Genomic DNA, 18,109 nt, shown 5'->3' with positions numbered 1-18,109 from the left:
GCCCCCAGCCCATGGCCTGGACATTGGGGAAGGTGCTGCCAACACCATCTTCCAGTAGGTTATTTCTCACCCGTACCCTCAGCATGTAAAATTAATCAATTGTCCCTCACAGTCTGCCCGCGGCCCCTGGGTAAACAGCTACATTAGCTCATAAAATCCCCAATTTGTCTTCCTGTGGGGAAGGGGAAAAAAATCAGAGAACCACTAAAGGCGTCTTGTTTCAGAGCCACAACGCGGCTGGCTCCACAGGGCCTGGCCAGCGGCTCAGAGGGGCTGACCTCAGCCTGGGCCAGGCAGCTCGGGCCGCCGCCTGCTCGTCCCGGGCCACAAGGAGAGGTTCTGAACTAGTGATCTGCTTCAGGCTCAGGAGGTACAAAAAAGCAAGGGGTTGGGGTGGGGAGTTACAGGATTGGCAATCAGCTCTTGACACCTCAAGGGCAGCACAAAGAGTGCCAGATTTGGAATCAGGCTGGAATCCCCTCTTGGCCCAGCTCCTCGATGGCTGGCTGACCTCAACACATCACTTAACCTCCTGGCCTCAACTTCCTCAGAAGAAAAATGGGGCTCAGCGGACATACCTCAGAGGGTTATTAAGAGAATAAGATGAAAGAATGGCTGTGGAATCGGAATGGGGCTGCACAGGGCTGGTTACAGTTATGTGAGGGAGGGTCACCCACCGACCTCCACCCATCTGGAAAGACAGACAGGAGCCTGTGTGTCTGCTGCGTTTCACTCCGCCATACTGTTTCATCCAGGACCAACAGGCACCTTTTCAAGAATTACAAAAAGGCGCTCCCCCACTTTGGTCAGAGGCAGCCCCATGGTTGCAGGCTTGGCAAGAGGAATGCAGGCTAGATTTCAGCCCCCACTCATTCCCTCAGCCGGGAGCCCCTGCTCAGGGCACAACACACACAAGCCAACATGGGGACCCCGGGTCACGTCTTTGACAGGAACCAGGAGGAGGAGGGGTTGAGTCAAGTGGTACTTTTACAAACAAAACTTAAGGTGTTGGGCTTACTACCTCACCACCTTAAGGTGTTCCAGAAAACATCATCTTAACAGAGAGGCCTGAGCATCCTCTATAAATTAGTTTTTAATGGTTTCATTTTTCTCCTCAGGGCTCATCACCCACCCTCTCATACCATATATGTAATATGTACATATATATAATATGTGTAATATGTGTGTGTATATATACAGTTCTTTAGTTGTCTTCCCTCAAGTAGAATAAAAATGAGGACAGGGATTGTCTTCTGTTTTGTCCACTGTTTTATCCCTAGTGCCTACAACAGTGCCTGGTACACAGTAGGTTCTCAATAAATATTTGTTGAGTAAAATATTATTAAATAGAAAATTAATTTAATGGAATCTTCCTAGGAAATTCTGTCCTATGCATTGGTTCAAACACCATTTATTCTCAAAGGTAGGGTGTGGACAGAAGAAAACAAAAACAGGGAAACCCTGTGTATTAGCTGGAGATAACTGTATTATTCTTTTATGTTATGTAATATACTATATAGATCAATGGTCAGAAACACTACTTACGTCTGGTTGATTCTTTCAGATAGTCAAAAAAAAAAAAAGGATAAATTCATTTGGAAAGAGGAAAGCTAATAATGAAAACATCATATTATCGCTAAAGAAAAATAGACAATAGTTTCATTAAGAAATGTTTACAAGACCTTCAGTTGCTGAGAATTTGCAGTGATGGAATTTTCAGCATGTTCCAATGGACTGTGCATGGGCTTTGGAATTCCAGAGTCCTAAGTTCAAATCCCAGTGCTACCGCTGATGAGCCCTATGACTTGGGGCAAATGGCTTAACTTCCTGGCCCTCAATTTCCATTATTTTAAAATGGATATAACAATACCTACACCTTGTATTGATATTATAAGAATTTAATGTTAAAAGGACTAAACAAGAAAATGTATGTGAAATAGTTAAGAATGATGATACTCCCTTCTCACTTGGTAGGGTTAATTACTCTTCTTAACTCAAAATTCTATCCAGTTTAGAAAAGTCTCCAAATCATTCTAAGTCATCTGACACTTCTTATCCATATATGGTTGTATCCTCCCATATGAGCCTGCGTGTGTATGTGTACATATGTGTGTGTCTGCACACACACACACAATGCTTACCATTAGAACTCTGGATGAGTATGCATTTTAACAAGAGAAATGCACAATTAGCATAAGAATGGTTCTTCCATTTGTTCATTGACAAAAACCATTCCTCTTCTTTTTTCTTTTTTTTTTTTTTTTTTTGTTAATACAGTGAGCATGTATTAGTTACATAACCATTTTTAAATTGCTAATTTCATTGTAGGGTGGGGAGAAAGCCATTTCTTAGAATAAAAAAAAAGAAGACTTCTTTCACCCACATATTTTCCATGCTAAGTATGTCCTATCTTCAACTTTCAACCACATGAAGCTATAGAAGTAGATTTATGTACAATAAGGCAAAAAGGCTCAGTAAATTGGAGAATTCATATCTTAAGAATATCTTTAAAAAATATTTCCAAAAATGCTCATTTTCCACTTCTTTGATTCACCCAGAAATATTAATCAGAAGGAAGTGACTATATAAGCATGGGAACCACATTCCTTTGGTTTTAAAATGGTTTTCAAAACCAATACGAACACATTAATTCAAGGCATTTCTTCTCAACCCAAAGCAATGAAAATGCAATGTACTTAGATCTCTGTTCTGTTTAGAGTACCTAGAAAAAGGTCTCACTCAGAATCAAACCATGCACAATCTGGCAGAGGGGAAATTTCCACGGCAGCTATGCAAACACAGAGACTCACCTGGACCTTGACTGACATCTGTGGCAGCATTTTCAAAGAGAGGGAAAGGCAGAGGAGAGAAAGGGGGAGAAAAAGGAAGAAGAGTGTTAGAAGCACACACACACATGCCCTTGCATGACTATCATGTTCATGCAAGACCCCAAAGGTACTCAGCTTCTGAGCACTTAGTTCTACCTTCACCCAAAAACCACCCATGCAAGCCGAGGGACCAAGCTCCCTTTCCACTGTGCATGTAGCAAGAGAGGTGAGCTTCACATCTGTCCGGAAAGACATCATCCTGGAATCAGATAGGGCTCTGAAGAGCCAAGCAGACTGGAATCCTGCAAGAATATTGGTTAAAATATTCTGGTTGATTTCTGCATAACACCACCCAAGCAAATCCTCCTCGCCTCCAGATACAGAACACTGGACATGATGTCAAGCAAGATTCCCCACAGAGAGAAAAAATAATAAACCACTTCCTTGAGGAACAAAGAAAAAGAGGCGTGAGAATTAAGAGCAAGTTGCAGCATTATTTACCATATAGGACTGAAGGACAGAAGGTAACAAAACATTTATAATCCCCTCCCTCTCCAGTATTCCCAGTGACCATCCTTCATCACAGACAGCCGTGTGTATGCAGGAGATTGTGTGTGAGTAGATCATTTGTGATACAAATTGAAATCCTGCCTCCCCCTTTAATTTTTCTCCTTGCTTTTCACCTCATCATTAATGACAGGAATTGCCATTTGAAATCACATTTGACAACTACAAATAAACATCCAGCCCTAGGAAGGTTGCCATTTGAATTAAGCCAATGAACTTTCAAAAAATGAAGAACAGTTCACTCCCATCATCTTCATGAACACAATCTCCTCCTACCCTCAAATGTAAGATAGAATCCTCCTGAGAAGCCAAGTCAAGAGCAAGCTAGAACTTTGTCAAAACCTCTAGACCCAACCTGAAAGGCTATACCTCACCTGAGGAGATGGAACAGGGGGCTACTTCAGGAAACCACTGGCCATCCCAGCAATCCTGGGTGACTCACTTAGAATCATGGAATGGTAGACCTGGGATACCCACCGACATCATCTAGCTTAATTCATTTTTGGTTAAGATGGGGGATGAAAGAGTTTGAGAGACTTGCCCAAGGTCACACACTTAGTTCAGGTACAGAGACTAAATAAGACACTAGACCTCTTGAATCCCACCCAGTTCAACATTTATTCAATGGAAACCCAGTCCCTCAGAGGCATATGGGACCCAAGTTCAGTTTGTAGGCTAAAGTGAGCAACCTCAAGCCATGGGGGAGACCATCCTAGCTACCCTGTGAGCGAGTCATGGGTTTTGTCTACTGTGCCTCTAATTTGCTGCAATCAGATTTGTAAAGTTTTGGCAAGATCCGTAGGAACTGGAACTCCTGTCCCAGGAAACTCCAGGCGCTGACCTAACAGAGCTGTGCCCCCACATCCAGGAGGGGCAAACCCACAGCAACAGCTAAGCATTTCTCCAGCCCATACCCTATATTCCCTAGAAGCTGTATCTGCCCAAAGAGACTTCTAGAGAGCTCTGAATCATTCCTCAGCCACACCCCCTTTCAGATTTTCTGGTGAGTTGTTAGATTCAGGGGCAGAGTGGCAGCAAGAAGAAAAGTGGCAAAATAGAAGAGGTGGGAAGGGAAAACATTCTGTATAAATAACTAAGCAGGGCAATTAACTGTGACTGATGGATTGCCTAGAATAGTGGTCGTTAAAACACCCCTTCATTAAACAGGATATCAAACTATTTACATGTAGTGGAGTTCAGTGGTGGGACTTTCAACACTGTTATTTATGGAAACATGCTCTTTGGAGGCACCAACACCCAAGGGAGGCAGGATACCTTGGAACTCCCAAGTTCTTTCGATACTAAGTTGCCCATTTGAACGTTGTGTTTAGAATGTTAAACTCTGGAGACATACAGATCCGGGTTCAAGTCCCTGCTTACTGAATGGCTGTGGTTGGTCAATCACTGAACTTCTGAGTTGTTTTCCTCAGCTATACAATGGGAAGAGAACAGAACCTCCCTCATGGCACTGTTATGAGATTAAATACTTGTAAAGCATTTAACTCAGTACAAGGCAAACACTGCATAAATGTTAGGTGTGCTGATTGTTACCATCTTGAATTACCACAGACAGAACTACCAAAAAATGGTGACCAGGAGGCTCCCTGGAAACACCAAGAGCCTACAGGAATTAGGGCTTTGTGTATGTGTGTGTGTGTGATTTCAGTTCAACTCTTCTACTTATGAATGAAGGTGTCTGATCCATCCCTCCCCTCTCTGGGGACTTTTTCCTCCCTTCTCCTCCTCAGGGGGAAGTGGGACAAGGAGGAGTTAAAAGGTTGTAGGAGAGAAGGAACAGGGGTCCAAAAAAATTCCATTCCTTCCTGAAGCTTTAATTGGCCTTAGTTCTAGCCCTGAGCATAAAACATACAGCATCTCTTCTTGCCAAAGAGGAGCAACAAGAACACCAAGAAAAACCTCCTTCAGTGAGGGGTCAGGGTCCAAGCTCAGTTTCTAGTTGTGTCACCGAGCTGGAGGCAGTTCTGAGCATTGTGTCCAATGTGAAACAGAGACACACAATGTCACCTGGCCCCCGCCCCAAGAAGCAGTGAGTAACCTGAATCTCCACATTCAATTCTGACCAACAGAATGAAATGGCAAAGGCTGATGGGGGCAGGGGGAAATCAGAACCTCAACCATATCCATCCATTATACTGTCTGTCCATCCTTTACCCCTTCTTTGTGTAACAAGTCCCAGCTGTCTTTTGGGGAACCCCTTTCCCATCCTTAATCCATGTGGCTTGATAGAGATGACCCCACCTTAGCTCCTAGTGTACCATGTGACTCAGGCCAGGTCATAGGAATTGGCACAGAGAGGGAGATCCACAGCTGGATTGCCAGGATTCAGGCTCTGGGTCTACAGGCTATGTAGACCTTGGGTCAGTTACTGAATCTTTCTGTGCTTCAGTTTTGTTATCTGTAAAATGGGTATGATAATAGTTCCTACCTCCTAGGGTGGTTGTTAAGAGCTTGGAACAGTACCTACATTTAGAAAGCCCTCAATGTTAGCTAGTAATTTTACTGCCTTCATATATGAGAGGACAGGGGTATTAAAAGTCTTTCCTCTGGTCACACAGCAAGGAAGGCTGACCTAGGACGCAGCTTCGGATGTTTCCGACTCCATGCCTTGCTGCTGTCCCACGTCCAAGGCGACCATCCCCAGAGCTCCCTCTGTCTGTGCTTACGAATGATCTTCAGCCTGGAGTCTGTGTCTGGGGGAGCAGCACTGGGCCCCGGGACTGGTCAGAGGAAAGATAAATATGTAAATGTGTGTATGTATATCAATCTTTAATGGAGAAAAATGGGGGCAAATTGCAGAAGAAAAGGCAGTTGACAACCAGATAAGATTGATCCAGGAAAGGTGGTGTCCTCACCCATACAAGCACGTCCTCTGCACCCCCCCCCTACTGTTTTATTTTCTCACACTGCTGGGCCTGTAGTTTTCCAGAGCACCACTGCATTTAAATCTATATTCTATTTTCTCTCCTAGAAAATAGGTCAGACCCAAGACAGAGTTCACCAGGTGGGGTCCCAAAAGGTTTGGCTGGGCCTCGCCTACAGGAGGCTGGCTGTGCAGCCTGCCCCACACTCCCCAGAGCTTATCCAGGGGCATGGGCTGCGTGTGTGGAAGTAGTGAGTAGGGGCATCTCAGACTCCTTCCTTGTGAAATTATGTAGTCCAAAGGAAGGGTAAGTCGGGAGGGCTCCGTTGGCTGAGCTCTCTTCTATAAACACAACAGCAGCAGATGGAGGGTCCCTCCTTTTTTCCCATGGTTAGAAGAACCAGATCTCCCCAAACTACAGGAAAATGTTTCCTTTTGAACTTTAAAGTAAGTGTGCTGATCTTAATGCACTTGTGGTTGAGGTTATTGTCGAACACAGGATAAGCGTCTGTGGGGTACTGAGTGAAGGTGAGACTGCCCTAATTTACTTCTTCCCTGGTTGTGATGCTGAAGAGAGTAGGTGAAGGGTGGCAGCCATGGTCAAATCCTTCCTCTCCTGAGTTGCTGCCCCAATCCCTGCTTTGAGCATGGCATTCCTAACAAAGGTAGCCCTAGATTGGGCCAGAATTTGTTTTCATCACAGATTTTTTTCCACAAAGATCAGCATGAGTGCCAGAGCTAGGGGGACAGAAGAGGGAAGGTGCAAGGTCATGAGAGCCAGTCCTCAGCCCACCCCCCCTAACCCCCCCAACCCCCGCCATCACAATAGAAGTAACTAACACTAATTGAGCAGGTCCTGCCTGCAGCCTATGCATGTGCCAGCCCCTGGACTGAATGGTCTTCATCAGGCATATATAAGACTGTTTCTCGTTTTCTTTAGGTATCAGCTCAAATATTACTTCCTTAGAAAGACCTTCCTTAACCACCTTCTCTAAAATAGATTATGCATGATTGCATAATAGATTATACATGATGGCACCTTCTCTGCCACTTACCCTGCTTTTCCTTCCCCATGGCACTAATCACTATTTAACATCACAGGATGGGTCTCTGCTTTTATTGTTTATAACTCCCTTTAAATACAAGCTTCATGACAGCAGTCTTGTCTGTTTCATTCACTGCTTGTATCTCCAGTGTCCAACCTGGGTCTGGTCTACAGTAGGTGCTCAGCAGTATGTATTGAACGGTTAGTAGATCATCTTAATTGATACTGGTATCTGCATTTACACACAAGAAACGTAAGGCTCAGAGAAATTAAGACACATGCCTATGGACAGAGGGACAGAGCTGGTATTAGACTCTGAATCTGTCTTAATACCCTACTAAATTGAGAGCAACTGTTTTCTCCTGTGCTGCCCTCATGATCAGGTGGGTTGTCCCCATGTTGTAACAAAGACAAAACCTGGCAGCACTAGAGAAAAGAGAGCAGCTGATTTCCTGGTAATTCTGGTAAAATTCCCTGGGAAGTCTCTCACTAGTTTAGCTTAGGTCATGTGTCTGTTCCTGAGCCAATTACTGCATCCAGCATCACATGTCAGAGGGTAAATGTAGGGATAATATGGGATAATATCTATATATCCCTGACACAAAGCACTACTAACTCATAATAAAGTTCATATTTATAGAATATTCTCTGGGCTGGTGCTAAGTGCTCTATATATCTCATCTTATTCAATTCTCACCAAAACCATAATGGGTAGGAACGTTATTCATCCTGTTTTACAGATATGGAAACTAAGACCCAGAGAGGAGGCTCTATTTTATTAATATCTCCCATACTCAGAGTAGCATAACCAACAAGGGTCAAGCTATATTTCTGAATGAAAGAGCAAACCAGGACAGGTACCATCTGACCCATCAAGCTACAAATTAGGGATAGGAATATAGGGCATCTCACAAAAGTGACAAAAAGGCACAGCCAAGGGCAGAGGGAAGGGGTCAAATGCAGTATGACCATAGGCCTGGCCACCTGGAGCCCTTGCCTGGGCTCTGTGCTCTGCACCTTCTGCAGCTAAAGCTCAACCCAGGATCTGAGGAGTCCACAGGGCCAACTAGATGGTCCCACCAAGAACCAGCAACACCTGCCACTAACCCCTTTGCAGAGTACAATCAGGTACTCAGAATTCCTTGCCCAAATTGCCCCCAATTCACTGGAGTCCATTCTCCCAAAAGCTGACCAATCCACCAATGTGTGTACACTAGTATCAAGAAATGGCCAAGGGAAACCAATTTATAGGAGCTGTGGACTTCTACAGGCTGGGGTGTCCACACAAATGTCCACAAGGATCTTCACGGGGCTGGAAGTAGAGAGAAGGGAGGCTGCCCACTGGGAGGCAGATGCCCATGTATGTTCTTGCCCCAGGCCCACAAGCATCAGGTCAGGCCTTCAACTGAGGAGTACCCCCGACTATAACATTAGGAGATTAAAAAAAAAAAGCATGCACTGCATCTCTCCAATGGCCTGTCCTTTCTTGCCCCTGGGGAGAGTGAGCACAAGGTTCTTCCCTCTACTTCAGGAACAAATACAGAAACAATCTCGTTAGTTGAGCTAAAGCAAACTTCCAGCAGCGAAGCGGCTGGGCTTCCTGTGTTCTGGGGCTCTTTCCAGCTTTCAGTGTCTGAGCTCTTCAAACACAGGAAGAGATGTCTCTCCACAAAAGGCCAGGTGGTATTAGCTTCATCCCCAACACAGAGCCCATTTATCCGCCTTTGTAGAAGACTGAGCCCCCCCAGCCCTGCTGCTGTTTGCTTTTGTTCTTTGATGCTAATAACCCCAGCTTGCAAGATGAAGCAGAAAGGTAGCTGCTGTGTCAGAGGCCAGCCAGCCTGGAAGGCAGAAGCAGGGAGAGGAGCAGGCTGCAAAGCAGGAAGGAACACGGATGGCACACCCATGGGCTGGCTCACTACTGTGCCCAAATACCTTGGGGGCTCTAACATACTTGTAGTGGCTCTGGCTTGAGAAACCAGAGCTTGAGTGACAGTTGGGGGAAGAAGGAGTCTACTTGTTACACGTGCAATCAAAGATCAGTTCAGACAACAGGGTCTGGTTGGGTTGGGTTAATGCTTTAGGGATTTTGAGCACAGACATGGGAGTAAGCCAATCTGGGGTTTGCATCCTGACTTTACCACTGGTTATTACAAATACTTTTTTCAAATTGTTTAGCTTTACCTTCCACTTTGGCCACAGGAAGTAATGGCAGTGGAGTCAGTTCTGCTAGAAGAACGTGTACATTCCTAAAAGTCACCCAGATGGTGCAGAATCACAGCAAAAACCACAGAGCTAATGGGGAAAATCAAGTTGGGGCATAACACCCCAAAACCTCATCAGTGGCCCATAATAGAAGATAGAAACCAGTTTTACACGTGTTAAAGGGTTAAGAAATATATAAATACTAGAATCACTAGAGCCCTTGAAAAAGACTTGAAGTGTGGTGGAAGCAGGAAGCTTGTGAGTTGTCGCCAAGTAGTGAGAGGAGGATGCTCTGATATCGGACAGAGTTGTAACACCAGGTGTGCATGGGTGTGGCTCACAGCACACGTGGTAACTGAAGGACCAGGCATGCTTCTGACATGTGTGCTTTTTGTGTATTTCTACACAGCCTGGCTCAGCGGGCTGCAGTTTTCTGCCTTTACCTAGTGTTTCTTGTGGACAAAATCATGCATAATCAAAGGCAAAATTATTATGCTCAAATCGCTCCCTAATATATCAATCGCAATGGAACAAATTTGCATTTTCAAAACAAGCTTTCTAGCAGAACTGGCTTTACCTAATTTATGTGACTGTTATGAGGGTCAAATGAGATGATCCATATAAAGTGCTTAGCACAACACCAGGCACAGAGTAAATGTTCAATAAACACTCACTGGAATTGTTATTGTGAATGTCTCTGCTGGCTCACTGATACACCCCTTGTAAACTGAAAGTGCCGACCTGAGCTTCTATCCAGCTGTTTAAGCCTTGCAAACAAAATGCATCTCTAGCTGAACAGTACTTCCCAGTATTAGGCCATGAGGTTGGCACCTGCAGTAGGCTCCCACCCAATAGGCTTTAGAAAAGTCCTCACAGTAGGTGGGCAGAGCCAGGAGATGGTGCCAACTTCCTAGGTAAAGAAAATGGATATCATCCTCCCCAGATGAGCATGACCCACCAAGGAGAAGAATACACACCTGCATCCCACAGAACACCAGGAAATCAGGAGACAAACTGACCTAAAGAGAGGATGTCCCTCATCTTGGTAGGTTAGAGAGGAGTGCATCACAGAAGGGAAAAGAAATCAGTCAATCCTCATGGAAAAACAGCTGAGATGAAGACATCTTCAATTTCCCTGCCTCCTGCAGATAGCATAGGGGCTGAGAGGCAGGGTCTGGGGTCAGGAAGACTTGAGTAGAAGTCCTGGCTCCACACACTGTATATGAGCTCAGCCATGCTAATTTACCTCCCTGAGTCCTAACTTCTTCATCTGTAAAATGGGGAAAGTCTACTTACCTTGTGGGATTGATGTAAAGGTTATAAGGAGCTAATTATGCAAAAGCACTGGGAGGGTGTCTGGCACAGAGGAAGTACTAATCAGTATTAGCAAATCATCATTATTACTTGACCCGAGTGGTTTCCCTGAGACTGAGGATCTGCCCTCTTTCCAAGAATTCCATGCTCTCTGGAAAGACTAACTCCCTGGGCTTTTGCCAATTGGAAGAATGATCCAGGAGAAGCAAGTGGGTCTTCTCAGCAGAGTGAGTTCTGCAAATTTTGTAATTCAGTACAAAGGGACTTGGAAGGGGAGCCCCTGCCCCCGACACCCACTCCTCTGTAGGGGATGCTGTTATGTGCAGGAAAGAGCCCTACCTTTGGAATCAGAAGCTGCGATTTGTTTTTTGTTTTCCTAAATATTTTTGTTGCGGTGGCAACATACACATAAAATTTACCATCTTAACCATTTTTAAGTGTGTAGCTCAGTGGCATAAAGTACATTCACACTGTTGTGCAGCCATCAGCGCCATCCATCTCCAGGACTCCTTGCACTATGCAAAACTAAAACTCTGTTCCCACGAAACAAAAACTGCCCACCTCTCCCCCCAGCCCCCCGCAACCACCTTTCTACTTTCTGTCTTTATGAATCTGACGACCCCAGGAACCTCATGTGAATGGACTCATACAGCATTTATCCTTTCGTAACTGGCCTATTTCACTAGTATCATGTCCTCAACATTCATCCATGCAGCGTACATCAGAACTTCCTTCCTTTGCAAGGCTGAATAATATTCCATTGTATGTGTACACCATATTTTGCTTAGAGAAGCCCAGGTTTTGAGCCCTGACTTTCTGGCCTAGTACCAGCTGTATGACCTTAGGCAACTCACAGCCCCCCCGAAGCTCTTTTCACTATCATAGCTAGCAGCAAAGAGATTAAATAGGGTACCTATTCACAATGATATTATAAAAGAAACTTAAAAATATGACCCAGAAGACAAGTGCATTCATTGTCTGTTATAATCCCTGCTGTTTAATGAAGGCCTCCTACATGTCTGGCACCGGTGGCAGCATTGTATATATATGACTTCTTTTAATCTTGATATAGATACCATTGTTATCCCCACTTAGCAAACAAGGAAACCAAGGCTCAGGGAAGTTAATACACCCAAGTGCACTTAATTCATACGTAGTGGCCAGGATTTGAACTCAGAATTCTCTGAATTCAAAGTCTTTTTCTTTCTCAGACACCATCCATCCATTCCCAATTATTTCTTCCCTTGATTGTCAACCACCCAAATCTAGATCCTGGGGGCATAGGGCAGATTTCAAGAAACTGGTGTGGGCTTGCCAATTCCAGTGGCAAGAAATGATGGTCATTAGCTAAGGACACCATCAAAAAAACCCAAAAAGACAACTTACTGAATGGGAGAAGATATTTACAAATGATAGATCCAAGAATGGGTTAATATCCAAAATATATAAAGAACTTATACAACTCAATACAAAAAAATAAAAGTAAAAAAAAATAAACAATCCAATTAAAAAACAGACAAAAGACCTGGATAGATGTTTTTCCAAAGAAAACATACAGATACATGGCCAATGACACATGAAAAGACGATCAGCATCACTAATCATCAGGGAAATGCAAATCAAAAGCACAATGAAAAACCACCTTACACCTGTCAGGATGGCTAGAATCAAAAGGACAAGAAATAGCAAGTGTTGGCAGGGATGTGGAGAAAAAGGAAACCTCATGCACTGTTGGTGGGAATGCAAACTGGTGCAGGAAAACAAACTACGGAAAACAGTATGGAGGTTCCTCAAAAAATGAAAAATAGAATTACCACATGATCCAGTAATTCCACTACTGCGTATATGCCCAAAGAAAATGAAAATACCAATTCAAAAAGATATGTGCTCTCCTATGTTTACTGCAGCATTATTTATAATGGCCAAAAGATAGAAGCAATCCCAAGTGTCCATCGATAGATGAATAGATAAAGAAGATGCGGTATATATACACAATGGAATATTACTCAGCCATAAAAAAGAACAAGATCTTGCTGCTTGTGACATGGATAGACCTAGAGTGTATAATGCTAAGTGAAATAAGTCAGAGAAAGACAAATACCATATGATTTCACTCATATGAGGAATTAAAAAACAAAACAAACAAAGACACACAAAAAAACCACTCTTAAATACAGGGAACTGGTGGTTGCTGGAGGGAAGGTGTGTGGGGGGAAGGGTGAAATACATTAAAGGGATTAAGAATACACTTATCCTGATAAGCACTGAGAAATATATAGAATTGTGAATCAGTATATTGTACACTTGAAACTAATATAACAGTGTATATTAATTATACTTGAATTAAAAAAAGAAAGAAGGGTCATTAAATATATTAGAGTATCCATGACATCACAACCCATATTTCAGAGAAAGGATTATAAGTTGAGGTAACATATCCAAAACAGAATTCCACAAAGATACAACATCCAGCAAAATGTGAATAGGAGTTCCTTGCCAACAACAAGGACAAAAAATTGTGGTCAAGTAATAAATTTAGAAACACGTGAATTAAACAAAAATAAACAAGTTTCTCTATGGCAAGACTTCAGAAAGCCTAACCTACACTAACACACTCTGTGAAGTCCAAGAGGGGATACAGTATGCATGTTTACAAGTTTTTGAACATCGGACACTTCTCCCTCCGTAAAATACCTAGTAACATCTCATGGAATACAGTTTGAAAAAGGCTGGCTGTGAGGTTCTCATAACAGCTGGGAAGGCTTTAATTTGCCATAAGCCTTTATCCTCACCCCTTCTGTTCCCATAGCGAGCCCTGTGTCGGGTTCAATTCAAAATAGCTAACATTTATTGACCACTGATACAGGCCAGACACCGACTTAGGCACTGGAGACTCAAAAAACAACTGCCCTGGATGCAGTTAGTAGTAAATCTAATAAGTCAAGAGAGTAGATAAACATGATAGGGGAGCCCAATATGGCCTATTATTGCACTCAGCGCTAATACGGGATTTAGAGTTGACAGAGAATGCTTCAAAGTTGTTTGCTGGAGAAACCTTCAAGTGGTCCCCAGAGGATGGACAGCAACAATTAAGTGGAGAGAACATTTCATCATAACTGGCCAGTGGTCAGATGGACACCCCTGAGGGTGGGGCTCCCCAGGAGGCATGGCGGCACGTAAGCTTTGAGCTCAAATTCCAGCCTTGCTATTATGACCTTGTATAAGTTGCTTAAACTTCATCTGTAAAATGGGGGTTATTATATCAATTTCATATTTGTCAGGAGGATCAAAACAGGCAAATGTATCTAAAATGCCTAATGCTCAGCACACATTCATTCCATTTTCTTTGGTGACATTTTTGAAGTAATGTGTTAAAAAAAAGAGTCTGAGGCCGCATATGTGTTTAGAAAGAAAAGGGGGTAATGACTGTGTCATTACCTGGGCTTCAGTGTCTGCCATGGGCTTCAGGAGGGGGTCACATATTGGCTCATTAGCTGGAGACTTTCAACTAAATGCTTTCCCAAGGGTTCCTCCCCTGAGAAATGGAGTTTCTAGTGACTTGGGAACCTCAGAAAAAGCAAATAGCCCTAAGCCTCACTACTAAGCCCCATCAACTCTTTTGCTTTCCCTTAAACGCTCTCCTGTCTCTCATTTTCAGAAAATTAGCAAGGTTGACTTCTTCCCTGGAAAAGCAGGGTGTGTTGTGATGTGAAATTAGTACAGTGTCTGCTCTGCACCTAAAAGAATCATTTTTTGAGTCTGAGAACCATGCCTGTAGCCTACTAATTAGTGGCAGCCCTATTCTGAAGGGTTCAACAAGATCCTGCAGGCCCCAGCAGAAGGAACGCAGGAGGCCAGGCAGGGTGGCATTCCACGGCCAGGAACCACAGAGATCAAGCAAGCAGAGGGGGAGTTCCTAGAAGGAATTTCATATTTTATCTATCAGTAATGTGCCTTTTGAGTTAAATTATTATTATTCATCACCATTTTTCATCGTATAACTTCCATGTTACCACAGTTCAAAAAGCGGTAAGAACACCAAAAAGGGGCTGTTTACGTGATTGTTTCAGAGAAAACAGAGTAGGAGAGACGCAGAGAATTTCAGAAGTGGAAGAACTCTACGGTGTCAAGCAGAATGTTTTGTAAGTTCATTCCACTGACACATATCCAAAGCACATACCCGTGTCTGAGGGACTGTGCTGGGCACTGGGGAGATGGCAGGTGAACAAGACAGAGCGGGGGCTTGCACTCTTGGAGCTTCAGGTCTAGCTGGGGAGATGGGCCACAAATAACCGGATAATTGGTTATTTCATCGTAACTGTGATCCGTGCGATAAAGTGGCACAGGATCCTTTGAGGCTCAGGTAAGAGACACAGACCCAAGACCAGGTCATTGACATGTCCATCCCAGCTGGACAACATTGACACTAAAACCAGAATTCAGGTCATCCGCATCGCAGTTCACCTCTGTTCCCACTGTGCCGTTCCCACTGCGCCACCAGTGCCCTGACAGGGGGGCTGGGACAACAGTCCGGCACTAAGAAGACAGCGGTGGCAACTGGGACAGAAAAGCAAGTGGCCACGTCTGTGCAGCTTTCATAAAGGAACAAGAGCTGATGCCTGGGTGGCTCAGTCGGTTAAGCGTCTGCCTTCGGCTCAGGTCATGATCCCAGGGTCCTGGCTGAGCAGGGAGCCTACTTCTCCCTCTCCTTCTGCTGCTCCCCCTGCTTGTTCTTTCTCTCTCTCTCTCTGTCAAATAAATCAAAACTAAAAAAAAAAAAAAAAAAAAAAGGAACAAGAGCATGAATTTGGAGATTCCACTGTCTTCCCAGACACTCACTCATGCTTTGTAGCGGTGGAAAATGGTTTCCACTACCCTACGGTGGGGGCCTAAATGCTAGAGCCTTCAACAATCAGGACAACAAGGAGGGGAGAGGAAAGCCTCCCCCAAAACCAATTAGAAGGGGCATAGACCCACCACACAGGCTGAGCTCTAATCTATCCACTGTACTTTGCTTGAGAATTAATCACACAAATCCCTAGATAAATCTGAGGCCGTTATTAGACAACACTAATATCCCCCTTAGAGTAATCCAGACAAACACAGCGAGAGAGGGGGGAGTTCCGAGGGGCTGGAAACCAGACCGCGTTCATGTTCACACGCATCGGCACAAGAACACATGCATGAGTGCTGACCCCCACTCCTCGCCCCCAAGCCCAGATGTCTGCTTCCCAACAGCACTGTGGGCCTCTGCCCTGACTGCTTCAGGCAAGTGGGGATAAACTGAAACATCGCAGAACCAGGTCTGGATTCCCTCCCCTCCCCAACTCTGCCACTGACCTAATTCTCCACAAGAGAGGATTTTTCCTTTTTGGTCCTGCTTGTTTGTAAATCATGCCACCCCAGTGCACACACAGCTCAAGGCGGGCCTCACTGGAAAGCAGGGAGAAGCCAAGAAGCTTCGAGCTGTGGCCCCAGATGCCATTTCTCAGGGAGGCAGGTCAGTGGAAGTTCTATTAGGCTCAGAAGAGGGACTGAGAGGGGAGGAAGAGGAAAGACACCATCAAGCTCGTCCCAACCTTACATTCAGACTCTGCCCTTCACTGAACTAGTGGAGTTGTATATGCTAAACTTGATGTATGACCTTCGGTGGATTTCTTAATCCTTCTGGATCACTGGTCTCTTTCAGCGACACAGGATATTTGGACCCTGGATTTTTGACCCCTCAAGTATGTTTTAGACCTACTTTAAAAAAAAAAAATCATTAGGAAAGAGGCTGACTTTAGTTGTAGGAAGATGTGAGTCTTTGAACTGTAAAAATTGACCTGGAAAAAAAAAATCAGACCTGTCAGGGAAAAAATCAACACAAAATAGAACTGACAGCAGCTAAAAATGCACATGGTAAAATTTGTTATTGACTAAAAAACTGAAGGAAGAATGAAACATTCTTGACAAAATTTAGACTGGCAAATTTGATGGGAGAAAATTAGATGCGGTAGAAATAATGACCACAAAAGAACATTCACAATGGCAGAAACTATATAGGTAAAATTTGATAGGCACACAAAAAAATAACTGATCAATGAATCAAATCTGCATTGTAGAAGACACATGGAGCAGAATTGGTCTGGTTAAAACTAATTCAGTAAAATAAATATGAATTGGAAAAATAAGAAATGGTTTAAGTATGCAGAAGAAAAAGTGGATTGAAGGATCATACGAGCCCCACACCATTTGCCTCCAAAAAATGCTCTTTTGATAAAAATGTTTCAGTGTTTGTATAATCCTGACTACACATTTAACATAGAGTTAAAATGCCTCAAGATCAAACTGTGCAATCAAAACATCTTAATAAATGCTAAAGAAAAATAAATTATATGATCTCAGAGGTCCATTCCAGTTGCAGTTGTTTTTTCTGATAAAAGATCAGAATAAAAAGTGAATAAAATTATACAAATACTTTATTCATAGGAGGAAAGTAGCAGGGGACCCACCTATGGCCTGCAATAATAATTGTCACACTAATAGATTTTATTTTCCTATAATATATTTCAAGCAATTTAGTAATTTTGGAAACTAACATAGGATGACTATATTTTTATTTTGTCAAAAAAAAGCAAAAATCCCAAACTGATGCTTTGTATTACCACATTTTCTTTTTTCTTTCCATTTTTTTTTTTTTTTTTTAGATTTTATTTATTTATTTTGAGAGAGAGAGAGCGTGCAAGCGCGGGGAGGGGCAGAGGCAGAGGGGAACAATCTCAAGCAAACTCCACACTAAGCACGGAGCCCAAAGCAGGGCTCAACCCCACGACCCTGAGATCATGGCCCAAGCTGAAATCAAGAGTCAGAAACTTAACCAACTGAACCACCCAGGTGCCTCTGTATTACCACATTTTCTTAAAAAGGCATAATCTCAAAGTTAAAAAAAAGTGTGACTTTACAATAAACTTCCTACATTATGTTTATTTCTCTTGTTTTCCTGAAGAATGGTAGAACTTCATTCTAGTCCATTTGCGTGTCTGTCGCAGAGGGTTGATGGGGAAAGTCTCTGTGCTCCAGTCTCCTCATCAGTCAAACCGGGACAAAAGATAAAGCTACTCACACTGTGCCTGAAACATAGTAACTGTTCAATAAATGTTAGCCTAAAACCCAGGAAGCATAGGGCACTTAGGATCAAGTGGATTCCCAGCCTCAGACTGTACTCCTCCAAGTACTGAGAGTTGTTTACATGTTCTGGAATATAAATGTCCCTGGTAACAATAACTG

The 18,109-nt window shown here is 43.5% G+C and overlaps 1 protein-coding gene across 23 annotated transcripts in view; it reads right to left on the bottom strand.

Moving 5' to 3' along the window:
- NRXN3 (neurexin 3) overlaps nucleotides 1-18,109 on the bottom strand; it is a 1,523,557-nt gene that overhangs the window by 1,424,086 nt on the left and 81,362 nt on the right. For all 23 annotated transcript variants that reach the window (XR_013440795.1, XR_013440796.1, XM_078054031.1 and 20 more), the window contains exon 3: nucleotides 2,811-2,828. Coding sequence is in view for 21 of the 23 variants with exons in the window: in XM_078054031.1 (XP_077910157.1) it covers nucleotides 2,811-2,828 (18 nt within the window). In the remaining 2 variants the exon portion in view is untranslated. The remainder of the gene's footprint in view (nucleotides 1-2,810; nucleotides 2,829-18,109) is intronic.

This window comes from Halichoerus grypus, chromosome 8 (assembly GCF_964656455.1).
Source record: "Halichoerus grypus chromosome 8, mHalGry1.hap1.1, whole genome shotgun sequence".
Classification (NCBI taxonomy): domain Eukaryota; kingdom Metazoa; phylum Chordata; class Mammalia; order Carnivora; family Phocidae; genus Halichoerus; species Halichoerus grypus.
Note: the sequence above shows the minus strand (reverse complement) of the source record. Positions and strands in the feature narration are given on the sequence as shown.